The sequence below is a fragment of the Hypanus sabinus genome, chromosome 11 (assembly GCF_030144855.1).
Source record: "Hypanus sabinus isolate sHypSab1 chromosome 11, sHypSab1.hap1, whole genome shotgun sequence".
NCBI classification, from domain to species: Eukaryota; Metazoa; Chordata; class Chondrichthyes; order Myliobatiformes; family Dasyatidae; genus Hypanus; species Hypanus sabinus.
The window spans coordinates 48,807,971-48,820,863 of record NC_082716.1 but is presented as its reverse complement, the minus strand read 5'-3'; the positions used below and the strand labels follow the sequence as shown (position 1 = coordinate 48,820,863).

At 39.2% G+C, this 12,893-nt stretch overlaps 1 protein-coding gene across 10 annotated transcripts in view; it reads left to right on the top strand.

Moving 5' to 3' along the window:
* The window catches only part of LOC132401933 (nuclear factor 1 A-type), a 544,334-nt gene that overhangs the window by 312,409 nt on the left and 219,032 nt on the right, over positions 1–12,893 (top strand). For all 10 annotated transcript variants that reach the window (XM_059984302.1, XM_059984301.1, XM_059984296.1 and 7 more), the window contains one exon: positions 10,989–11,063. In XM_059984302.1, the coding sequence (XP_059840285.1) occupies positions 10,989–11,063 (75 nt within the window). The remainder of the gene's footprint in view (positions 1–10,988; positions 11,064–12,893) is intronic.

Here is a 12,893-nt window from a genome sequence, read left to right as displayed (position 1 = left end):
AATTTTTCTCATCTCTGTTCTAAAGGCACATTCTTCTATTCAGTCTATTTTCAAGCCAAAACCTTTGGCCTAAAAATTTCTTGCCACCTCTTAAATTGTCAAAATTTCTATAAAACTGTCTACTCACATAGATAATGAATTGCAGGGCCCTGGAGATTTGAACAGATAGACCTAGAAGGACAGCCATATAACCCTCAGAAAGAGACAACATGGCTAAACAAGGTGATGACGAAGGCATATGGCATGCTTGCTCTCATCAACTATGGCTTTGAGTGGAAGATTTAGGACATCATGTTACAGTTTTACAAAATGTTAATTAGACTGCACGTGGAGCAATAGGAAGGATGCAATTAAGCCAGAGATGGTGCAGAAAAGATTCACAAAGATGTTGCCTGGATTTGAGTTATAAGGAGAGATTGGACTGAGTGACACCAGCTGGGAAATGACCTAATAGATGTTTATAAAATTATGAGGGGCATAGATAAAGTGAATAGTCACAGTCATTATCCCAGGGCAGGGATGTCCAAAACTCAAGGGCATAGGTTAAAGATGAGAGGAAAATGATTTACAGGGGATGTGAGGGACAAGTTTTTAACACAGAAGATGGTGAATGCTTGGAACAAAGTACCAGAGGAGGTAGTAGAGGCAGGTATATTTACATTGTTTAAAAGATATTTGGACAAGTTCATAAATAGGAAGGGTTTAGGGGAATATGGTATTGGTTCAGCTAAGCATCCAGGCACAAATGTGTTGAGCTGCAGGACCTGTTTCTATGCTGGATATCTTTATGAATCTAACTAGAGCCGATTCTAGCTTTGTAATTCAAGCTGCCTATGATTCCCCACATATTCTGGAAGGAAACAAAAGTTATTATGGGCAGTACTTGTATATTTCAGTGACAGTAACTGATCAGAGCAAAGGTCGTTAGCTTGGTTTAGTTTTTAGCAACATGTAGGATAGCAGAAATAGGTGCAGGGGAGAGGGCTTCATGGCTTTGAGGTGGGCTGGATGCTGGGACTTTAATGAGAGATACATTAAAAAAAGAGGTAAATATTGAAGATGAAAAATATTGCATTATGCTTTATTGTTTATGCTTACAGAAGTACTTGAAAAATTGTACTTGTATGTGATAAGCATGGTGGAATGAAACTGTGTTTGATGTTGTAGCTTACTGAGATACCACATACATATTTAGATTTTTCCAGTGGATTTGTAATCAAAGTACAACAAAGACTGAAATCTAAGGTCAATTCTTAAATTGTTGATTCAGACATATCATGAATGTGATGAGTCCATGAAGAGTAAGTGAATGAATTAACTGCTTCCAGTGAGATGACAGCACATTTCCATGCAGTGGCATCTACAGAGCCAAACAAAGGTATTATTGTCTTTTTTAAACATACTTGTTATGATCGCAAGACCTTACGGGTCATTGAGAACTTAAAATACTGCAGGTTTACGCCATCAGTGAGTTATTCGTTGGCAGAGAAACTGAAGGAGCTGGATTTGGTGAGGATTCTGCTTCTGCCAGTGTCAGAGAGGCATTGGTGCACAAAGGCAGTGACCAGTCTAACAGGGAGTGATTGCATTAGTCGCATTTCTTGTGATCACAACACCCTGTTGGACATTGATGATGTGTGATGCTGCATTTCTGATTCACTGCGTTATTGGCAAGCTGCAGGTGAGCTGCATAGCCTCGGTCTCAGCAAGGACTGGGCCCCAAGCTGTGGTGTCACCTCTTTGCAGATGCCGGCAGGAGAGAGGTACTGGAGCTCGTGCACTCCACTGGAGACAGGGTGACACAGCATCCATGCCAGAGTTGGTCCTGTCTCCCCAGTGTTCGCTCAGAAGAAAACAAAATGTATTTTGTTTGACTGCAGACTGCTGCAACTTTCATGAACTCAGGGAGTTAGACTATATTTTTTTATGTGTGACTGTACTTTACTGTTGTGTTATATGCACTATGTGTGCCTTGTGCTGTGAATGACTGTTGGTGCTGTTTTGTACCTTGACCCCAGGTACTGTTTCATCTGGCTGTATTCAGGGGTATTCATGTATGGTTGAATGACAATTGAACTTGAACTTGCATTTAGTTTCTGCAATCATGCTGATGAGTAATTAAATCTCTGACTTTAAGTTGATTAACTAGTTACTTTAGCCCTATTTTCACTTTTTTTTCAAAATTTTCAATTATTACTGTCTATTAACTCAAAAACGGGAAGCAATTTTCTATCAGCACTTTGATCTGGGCAGAGATTCTGCTGCCTTTTATTGTTTGGGCAGTGATAATTGTTCCCTATTCAGAAATACTCAGGTCTGACTGCTATTATTGAAATCCTCGATAATTTCTTCGGGTCAAAGAACAGTCAACCATGACCACAGCAGTTAAAAGGTTATCCTGATTTAAGTTGCCAAAATCATTCCTTTTTATTTTCTTTGCTGAGTGATCAGTCCCTTCCTTAGCATTTCATAACCAGAAAAATATAGGCATAAAGTGTTTTTGGAGTTGTATATCTATTACACCCATCTCTTCTCAATTATGCAGGCTCTGACTGAAATAGCAATACAATGTATGCAGTTTGTAATACAGTTGCTGCAGTTTTGTACGGGTGAAGTGCATTTTAGAGGGTTCTTGCTGCCACAGATACAGTACAGTGATTGTGCTGTAGCCCACTTGTTTCCCAAAAGCCATAGCAATTTAAAAGCATTTCTATCAAAGGAGAAATCAAAGAATGCGTCCTTCGGCTTAACAGTCAGTTTGTTTCATTTAAATGTGTAAACAAATCACCAGTGATAGGTCAGAATTATCAGGCACATAACAATTTTAAAATTGTTCTGTGCACCACTTTTAATTTGTTGCTGAACCAATTCATGTGAAATTATGCAATGCACTATGTTTATCGTCAGTAAATTTTTTAAGGTAGCTGCAAGTTGATGTTAGTGTCATTAAGGATAGGATGTGATGGCTTTTAAACAAGTATAATGCAACTGAATGAAACAAGATTTACTTACCTTCAGTGGTGGCCTTACAAAAAGATCAAAATGTATTGATTGGACCATTATATTGTAAGAGATCTGGTGGTTATAAATGCTGAGAGCATGCAATCTGAGCAAGATGTTGAATGTAAAGTGCAATTATCAACAATGGAATGGAAAAGTTATGGAAAATAAAGGGGATCCCTGATATGAGGAAGAAATGATGTCACTGAACAATACAGCACAGATACTTTGGCCTAACGAATCCAAGCTGGCGATGTTGCCCATCCAGCTAGTCCTAATTTCCTGCATTGGACTCATAGCCCTCTAAACCCCCACCCCCTCTACTTACCTATGGAACAAACATTGGCCAGTTCAGAACAGTGTAGACCCTTTGGTTCAAGAGGATGCACCGTCACAAAGTGTCAGGTCCCAATGGTGTATTTGGTAGGGAACTGAAATTCTATGCCTACTATTTGGCGGGAGTGTTCAAGGATATCTTCAGTCTCTCACAGATACAGTTGGGGGATTTCCACCCACTTCAAAAGGGCGACAATTATACCAGTGCCCAAGAGGACCAGTATACGCTGCCTCAGTGACTATTGCCATCAAGATTGACCTTTCATAGTGTAGCACTTCACACTTCTCTGGACTCCATCTACTGCTTCTCAGCCCAGCTTTGCATCCTATCCATGTTCCGTTATAACTTATGACAACCTTCTACACTATCTACAGCACCAATCTTTGTGTCATCTGCAAACTTATTAACCCATCCTTCCACTTTATCTTCCAAATCATTTATAAAAATCACAATGAGCAGGGGTTCCAGAACAGATCTCTGCAGAACATAACTAGTCACGGTCCTCCAGGCAGAATATGCTCTATTACCTTCTACCTTCTCTGGGCAAGCCAATTCTGAACTTAACCCATGCCTTCTGACTTTCTGAATGAGCTTACCATGGGGAATGTTGTTGAATGCTTTGCTAAAATCCATATACACCATATTCACTCTTCTACCACCAACAATTTGTTTTTTCACTTTGTTGAAAAGTTAGTCAAGCTCATAAGACACAGCCTGTCCTTCACAAAATCATGCTGTCTATCCCTAATCAGAGTTTGCTTCTACAAATGTCCATAAATTCTGTCTTTAAAAATCCTCTCATAGTTTCCCCGCCACTGATGTAAGACTTGCTGGTCTAAAATTCCCAGGGTTATCCCCGTTATCTCTCTTGAACAAAGGAATAACATTTGCAATCCTTCAAACTTCTTTTACAAGTCCTGTGTGCAGTGAAGACACTAAAAATTGCCAACAACGCAGCAATTCTTCGTTCTCTTCCTATAGCAACCTAGGATATTAAAAGGAGAATAGATTGATATGACTACAGTTTGATAGAAAAGAACATGATGATAACATTTTTATATATTTTATCAGTCCCATAATATGCAGGACCACAAAATAATTAATCAGAACTCTGAATGGTCCCCTAAAATTAAAGCGGTAGTAAAACAAAGTATTTATTCAATATGAAATATGCTAACCTGTGTCAAAACTTTTGAAATGTCCAGGATAAATGAGCCAGTGAGTTCAACCAAAATTCCATGCTTGCAAAATCACCAGTCAAATAGCTAAATAAAAACCATTCTTTAGAATTACTTATTAGATTATTGAAGAAGACGTGTACTAATGTAAAGGGCACAAAGTCAAAATGGTATGAGACATCAGTGATATATTTCTAATGTATTGGACATCCATAACTATCTGACTTAATGACTATTAGCTTTAAAACAAAACAACACTTTCTGCTGTATGTATCCGATTAAGTTAAAAGGTTAAATAAGGTTACCCTGTAAGGTTAAAAGGTGCAGTGGTACATACTGATTAATTTTCTGGGATCATAAATCAGAGGTCTGGGCATAGTTTCCAGAGACCCAAGTTCAAATCTTACAGTGGGATCTGTGAAATTTAAATTCAGTTAATAATATGAAATTTGGAAGGAAAATGGAAACCATTTGGGTTGTCATAGAAAAGGTGCTATGGTGCATAAGACAGAAACAAAACTATATTCAGATTAAAATAATGTTTTCACATTGATTCCTGCAAAGTAACTTAATGAGCGTCCTTTCTCTGACCATTTCCCCGTTCCTTGCTGCACGAATGTAAGATTATAGTCAAAGGTTACAGGAAGAATGCAGGAGAATGGAATTAAGAGGGATAATGATTCAGCCATGATGGAATAATGGTTCATACTCAATAGGCTGAATGGCCTAATTGTGCTCCTATATCTTACGGTCTAAGATTGGAATAAATATAAAATGACAATACAAGATCCATTCCGTTACATGTCTCTCCTGAGTTTTCTTAATAACACGTACCCATTTCAGTTTGGCATCTAAACTTATGTTTAACAATGTACCTTCATCTTGATAGAAGAGTACTGCTTGTATGATACTCAATCACCACCCTAAAACATTTACTTTTCCACCACCATAGTTCTGCACTATCACCTACAATAGGAATTGCAAGTACTTGACTGGGTACCTTCACCCATGTACTCCATTCAAGTTTGGTTAGTGTGCTTGTCATTAATTCATCAGTTAGGGGAGGACAGTGGATGTTCAGCAGCAGGATCCCTTGACTTTGTTTGAGATTCCATAGAGTCTGCAACATTGGAAACTGCAAAGGTAGTTTTGGCTGTCTGAATACCATTAATCCTCCACATCCAGTGCATTGTGAGACAACATGAGGATTGTGATGAAGGAGTTTGGCTTGCTGTCTGTAATGTTTGATTCTGTATGTACCAATGCACTAGGCTGTTGGTGGATCCATCTGTAAAAAAACCCTTCCAGTTTAGACACCAGTCCCTGAATATTTGTCTGGACAAGCTTGCACATTCAGCTGGGTTGGGAGTGACTTCACTACCTTACTTACTTGGGCCCTTAGCTCCCAGTGGAGCATAGGCAATTGATGACTTCCTGTCTCCATCATTCTCTGAAGTCAATGGTATGCTTGGAGTATGCTCTGCTACTCATTGCATCCACTGTCCAGGGGATTGGTCTATACAGCTTTATCAGAGCCCTGATGGTCAGTCTTGCCCATTTCCACCTCCCACGATGGGAACGTAGGGTTGGTCTCTGAGAAGCAGGAGTGACTTTGCTATTTCCAAATTTTGTGCCTCTGTCAATGCCAGGTGTTCCACATGCGTTTACTCTTTCTTTGATTGAATGTAGTGGCAGTGGTTGCACTAAGTGGCTTAATGGGCCACTTCAGAGTGCACTTAAGAAATAACCACAATAGGTAGCTCTGGTGTTCCATTTAGGCCAGACTGAATGAGGATGGAAGATTTCCACCTTGATAGCACCAGATTGACTAAGTATGTCCTGCTCAGACAAAAAGGGCAAATCCAATTTAGCTAAGTGCCATATAATCAATCCCCAACAAAAATAATCTGTCATTGACAGTTGAGTTTTGCCAAGACCTCTCACTGTGGATATCATCACAGACTGAATTCCAGCAGTGAGATGAGTATGACTGCCCTTGACATCAAGAGAGTATTTAATTGCAAGTGCCTTCAAAATATTCTGGTAAGATTGAAGTCAATAGACATGAAAGAGAAAATGCTGCAATGTTTGGAGCCATACCTAACACAAAGGAAGGTAGTTGCGTGTGCTTGTTATAGATTGATAATTCTGGCAGCAGGGTTTTACTGCAATAGGTTTTAAGACCTGTATCCTAGGCCCAGTTACCTTTAATATTCAATGACTTTCTTTTAGCATTCATTCAGAAATGTGAGTGTTCACAAATGAATCCATAATATTGAACTCCATTTACAAATGTTAAGGAAATGAGCAGCTGATGATCTTGGCAGCTGGAGGTAGGCAATAGTCAGATACAGGCCAACAAGTGGAAAAATAACGTTTCTACTACAGAGGTAACAGGCAGTGTCTGACTTTAATAAAAGCTGTACCCACCTACCTTTGAAATACAATGACACTTCCTCAACAAATATCCCAACCTTCAATATCCTGGTACTCATCAATGAATAGGCACTCAATGTGACTCACTATATAAATACCATAATGAGAAGAACCGGTCACAGACTGGGCATCCTGTCGTGAATGACTGGTTCTCCAGACTCCCAATGCTCTTCTACAATCTAGAAGGCACAAGCTAGGAATGTGATGCAATTCTCTCCATTTCCTGAAATGAGGTTTGCATCAACTCTCAAGAGACTTGACACCATCCAAGAAAATCAGCCCACTTAGTTGGTACCCAACATCTACCCTAAATATTAATTCTGTCCTCCACAGTGGCTGTAGACTCTGCTAGCTCCACAATTCACTGCAGTTGCTCACTTAACTCCCACTGCATCGCTTAAATCCATGACTTTTACCACCAAGGGAAAAAAAAATATATTGGAACACCACCACTACTGGGTTCCTCACCAGTCTTTAACTGTAAATGTAACTTTGTTCCTTCCACTTGGACCTAAGCTCTGGTACTCCATCCTCAATTACACATTCAAGATTAATGATTCAAGTTTATTTGTCGTGTATGCATCAAAACATACGTTGAAATGTGTTATTTGTGTTAACAACTAACACACCCAAGGGTGTGCTGGGGGCAGGGTGTGTTGGCATGCATTCTGGTGCCAATAAGGCATGCCCACTTTACACAGCAGAACAACACAGAACATAACAAGTAACATTCAGCTACAGCAAAAACAAGTCCTGCTCCTCCTTCGCACCCACATCTTTCCACAGTCTTTAACCCCAGGCCAGGCCTCCAGCAAACATGTGCTTGGTCCTGCTGACACCAGGCTTCGACCTCCCCAGCGAACACAGAGATTCGTAGACTCAGCTGTAGCCAATGAGCCTCAACCTCCAGACTTTTCATTTGTCCTCAGGCTCTGATCATGGCATCAATTCTGGAACACACTAATCACGGAGCACCAGGCTTTGAAATCCGGAATCGCTGATGGTGGGAACCCGAACACAAGGCTTAGTGTTGCAGTCTCACTGATTCACGAACCCAGAACTCATTTCTCCTGCCCACATGGAGCTCCAACTCCGGAACCTGCCGACAACTCATTGATCTAGGGGAGTTCCTGTTCTCTCTCTGCCAGTCTGACATCCAACGTCCGACCACGGATGTCCCATATCAACGTCACCGGTCTTCGTATGCAGAGTATAGACTTAGCCTCTGGCCTGACCTCTAACTCCCCACCCCCCCCACCATCCCTGACCCTAAAACCCTAACCTGACTCCTAACTTGCCCTTTCTGTCTCTAAAGCCATCTTTATGAACCTGAAAAAATTAAACATTTAAAAGACAACTAACTCTGAGCGGTGACTCAATGGATGTTGCAGCTCTTTGCCGCCTTAGATCCACATGAGAAATATCATCAGTTGAAGCACTGCACCAGGGCAATTAGGAATGGACAATAAATATTGTGCTATCGAGCACTGCCCAAATACCAAAATTAAATTTTGAAAAATTTGATCCATCAGAGCTGGAGAGGAAACTACAAAAGATTAACTGTCATGCCTGTGGCATTCTCCATATTTTGTAACCTATATCTGGAGATCGATACTCCTGATGTTATCTCACCGATAACTTACATAACTAGGCCTACTTTTCCATTCCTGTCACAATGAGCCATAATATTCAGTTACTTTTCGAGTTACTTTGTGAACAGCATTCCAGCCTTTGGCAAATCATTCACCAAGACTCTGAGACCCTTCTGCATCTCAGAACTCTGCAGTTCCCTTTTTATAATAAAAAGGCAGATAAATATATATAAATTGTAAAATGATGAGTCCCAGCATTGATCCCTGTGAGAGACTACATTACATCTCATCAGCCAAAAAAGTTCCATTTATGTCTGTTCAGTTCACACCAACACATTACATCTTACACCACAAGCTTTTATTTTCCACAGTCACCTTTCATAATGCACCCGATCAATTGTCTTCTGAAAATCTAAGTACTGTATAATACATCCAGCAATTCTCCTTTATCCACAGCACATCACTTCTTCAAATAAATCCAATAGATTAGTCAAACATAGTTTCTTTTTCAAAAATCACATTGATTTTACCTGATTACTTTTTCTTCACACCCTGCTGAAACATCTATAATAATAGCCTCTAACATTTTTCTGATGACAAATGTTAAATTCAGTCGAATCATGAATGATCTGATTGAAACCTCAATTCTGCATTCTGTTTTATCCATGTTGATTTTTCATCCCTTGCTTCTCGAGTATCTGTTTACCTTTGCTTTAGAAATATTCAGATTATTCTTTCATCATACTTTGAAGAAGAGAATTTTGAAGACTCTGAAAGCATTCAGGACAGTGCACCAGTGAATTGGTATCCAGATTGATTGCCAGGAAGAGAACAGTCACTCCAATCAAAACTATCCACTTATTGCAGTACTGACAGAATCTACAAATTTATTGTCAAGAGTCCAAAGTACTCCATCAGCATTCACTAAGTGGGACCTAAAACAAAACTAAAAAGATGAAGGATGTCTATCTGAAACACTGACTGTCAATTTTCCTCCACAGATGCTACCTGACCTACTGAGTTCCTCCAGCAATTCATGTTTTGCTCTGCATTTCAGCTGCCTCTTGTGTCTGTCTGTAAAGGAAAATGTTTGATTGGGCATACTGTTCTGCCTGTTGTTACCTCAATCTGCAGATGTTTGACTTCGTAATTTTTCAGTAATGGTCTGTGCAACTGGAATCATGGTGGGTCTCTCTTGAGAATTTAGTACCTACGTAGTTTGACTTCTGAATTTTAGTTTCGTTTTGTTAACCTTATTTGGCCACATTATTGCATTTCAGACAGCTGAAAAGACCTGTAATATCATTGTTGTATCGCAGTGAACAATGCTCCAAGAATTTCCCTTGTCATTATAAAATGTGGATGAGTTCAAAAGGAGTTTTTGCATAGTAGGGGAACTAAGGGTTATGGGGAAAAGGCAGGCAGGTGGAAGTGAGTCCATGGCCAGATCAGCCACGATATTATTGAATGGCAGAGCAGGCTCAACAGGCCAGATGGCCTACTCCTGCTCCTATTTCTTATGTTCTTAAAATTGCCCCAGTAATTCTTTGACAGCTCTAATAAACAATACTTCCTTGCATTGACTGTGAACCCCCATCCTCCAGACCCTAAGTCATGAATGCAAACACTGAACCAAATATGAAGTCTTGTTTATATTTTGTTAAAGTGCATTGCCAAGAGATGTTGAACTATGATAGTAAGTTTCAACATGCAGTATTGTATTTCTTAAACACTCTGAATATAAGAAAAAATGGAACAGAACAAATTGACATTGATGATTGTACTATCAGGAATTTCATGATCTTCAATCCTACATTCCTTTCTCAGGGACTGGACATTAATTTATGGTGAAGGTGTAAAATGAGTGAAATTTGTTTGGTTGACCATTATGTGTGGTGTTTGGTCTTTTTACTCCACTGGCAGTAATGAATTGCATCACTCTCCTGCAGAAATAAAACAGTTTTGCAGCCAGGGAAATTTAGGAAACTACAAGTAACCAACTTATCTTGAAAAACATGAATGAATCAGAGGTTATATATACATCATGTTAATAGCATCAGTTAATAAATATCATTAACTTTAAAATTTCTTTCAGGAAAACAATGGGGAAAGTGTTACAGAGAGCTTTCTTATTTTAAAAAGATCTCAACATGGAGCTGTAATTTTGGAGAACATATAGCAGTGATTATCTTTTTGTCTTTGATCTCACCAGATTGCATTAATCAACCCACTTTAAGAATCATTGTTCTGTTTCTGGACCATTTTCTTTTAAAACATTAAATCATGCATTTGACTGGGTTATGCATTTTATTTGGTTTATTGAAAGCAGGGTCACTTTTAATAACAGTCCACATTTTGTTCTTTAACTTAAAGGTGGCCACACTTTGTTGTGAAGCACCTTTTAAGTATGTGATCTGTAACAGCTTACTTTGCTTTATTTTGCAGGGCATTTGGGCTTCCAGGACAGCTTTGTTACATCAGGCGTGTTCAGTGTTGCTGAGCTGGTGAGAGTGTCACAAAGTAAGTGAAACCATCTTCTTCTAACAGATATGACCCTAAAGCAGCAGTTTCCAACCTAGGGTCCACGGACCCCTCGTTAATGGTAAGGCTAGATGGCATAATACTGGTTGGGAACCCCTGCCCTAAAGGGTCTAAAACAATGGTCGGCAACCTTTTTGCCTCTGTGGACCAAATTGCATATTAATGAGCGGACGGTGGGCCAGATAAATGCCATAAAAAAACTTGAAATATGGGAATTATCCATTTAAATACATCTAGTTATGTTTTGCCTCAAATTATTGAATAACGCATGCTAGAAAATCATTTGTGCATAACCAAGGATGCCAATTAGTAATCAAAGAACTCCGTTTACTTGCAATTTATTTCAATCAAGGCATCTTTTGAATCTATTAAAAGGACACAAAGAATCTTTAAACATAAAACATATGAACATGATGCATTGAATGGTGGTAAATTAAGTATAATAAAAAAGAAAATTTTAATGCAAACAGTCGATAAATCAATGTGAAACTTGATGCTATTTATTGCTTGAAAGCTTCTCAATTATTGGGTGTCAGACTTGTTGATGCCAAGAGCAAGACATTATCCAGATGGGCATCAGTCAATCTTGTTCTCAAATGGTTCTTGGTGTGCTTCATTTTTGAAAATAATTGCTCATACAGATGAGTGCTGCCAAACAATGATGCCATCTTTTTTGCATGATCCACTAAGTTAGGATACTTACCACTTGGATGAATATATTTTCTATAGGAGTCAAGCACTGACACATCTTCAGAATGAAATTTCGATCTCAATATGTCGTCACACTGCATCTTAATCAATTCCATTTGAATATTTCTGATGCAGTGTCCACTTCCACATCAAATGGAGTAGCAAACAGCTTGAGTAACACACACAAAATGCTGGTGGAACGCAGCAGGCCAGGCAGCATCTACAGGAAGAAGCACAGTCGACGAAATATTTTGTGTATGTCGCTTGAATTTCCAGCATTTGCAGGTTTCCTCATGTTTGCGAGCAAACAGCTTGAATTCATTTGCATGCAAGCAAGAATCAGCAAAATGAGATGAAAAAAAATAAAAAACACAAAATGCTGGCAGAACTCATCAGGCCAGACAGCATCTATGGGAGGAGGTAATAACGACGTTTTGGGCCGAAACCCTTCTCCCATAGATGCTGTCTGGCCTGCTGAGTTCTGTCAGCATTTTGTGTTTTTTATTTATTTCCAACATCTGCAGATTCACTCGTGTTGCCTGCAAAATGAGATGAAAACTCTTTTCTCAATTTTTCCTTCATTTTCACTGCTTTTCTTGTCAAAAAATGACATTTGTTTTCCAAAACTAGCCTTCCTTCACTCAACTTCATCTTCCCTTGCTTGTCCAGTAAACTTCTTAAAATTTCCACTATGGTGGGTCTTGTAATGTCACCTGATATTTGCCACCTTCTTCACAGCAACATTTTCTAGGCAAATGAGACAAACTAGTTTTCCACCTTGCTCGATGAAGAAGTAAACTAGTGTCCAAGTGTCTTGGAAATTTCGGTACTCAGTGTCTACCCTCCTGTGTTTTGCATTCATTGCCATTGGAATTTTTTTCTTTGATTTTATTTCGAAATGCGAGTTATTCAACAAGTATCGTAGAACAGTGTAAATATCTGGATATTTAGCGTGGATTTCTTGTTAAAACTCAGTGACACTGTTTCTGTTTACAAATTTGAATGATCCCATCTGAAAACCTGCGTGTGCACGGAGAGTATCTAATACATATTAATAAGGTAGTCTGCCTTCCCGTCATTAGTATATACCAGTGTTTGGTTTGGAACAAAACGGAACCT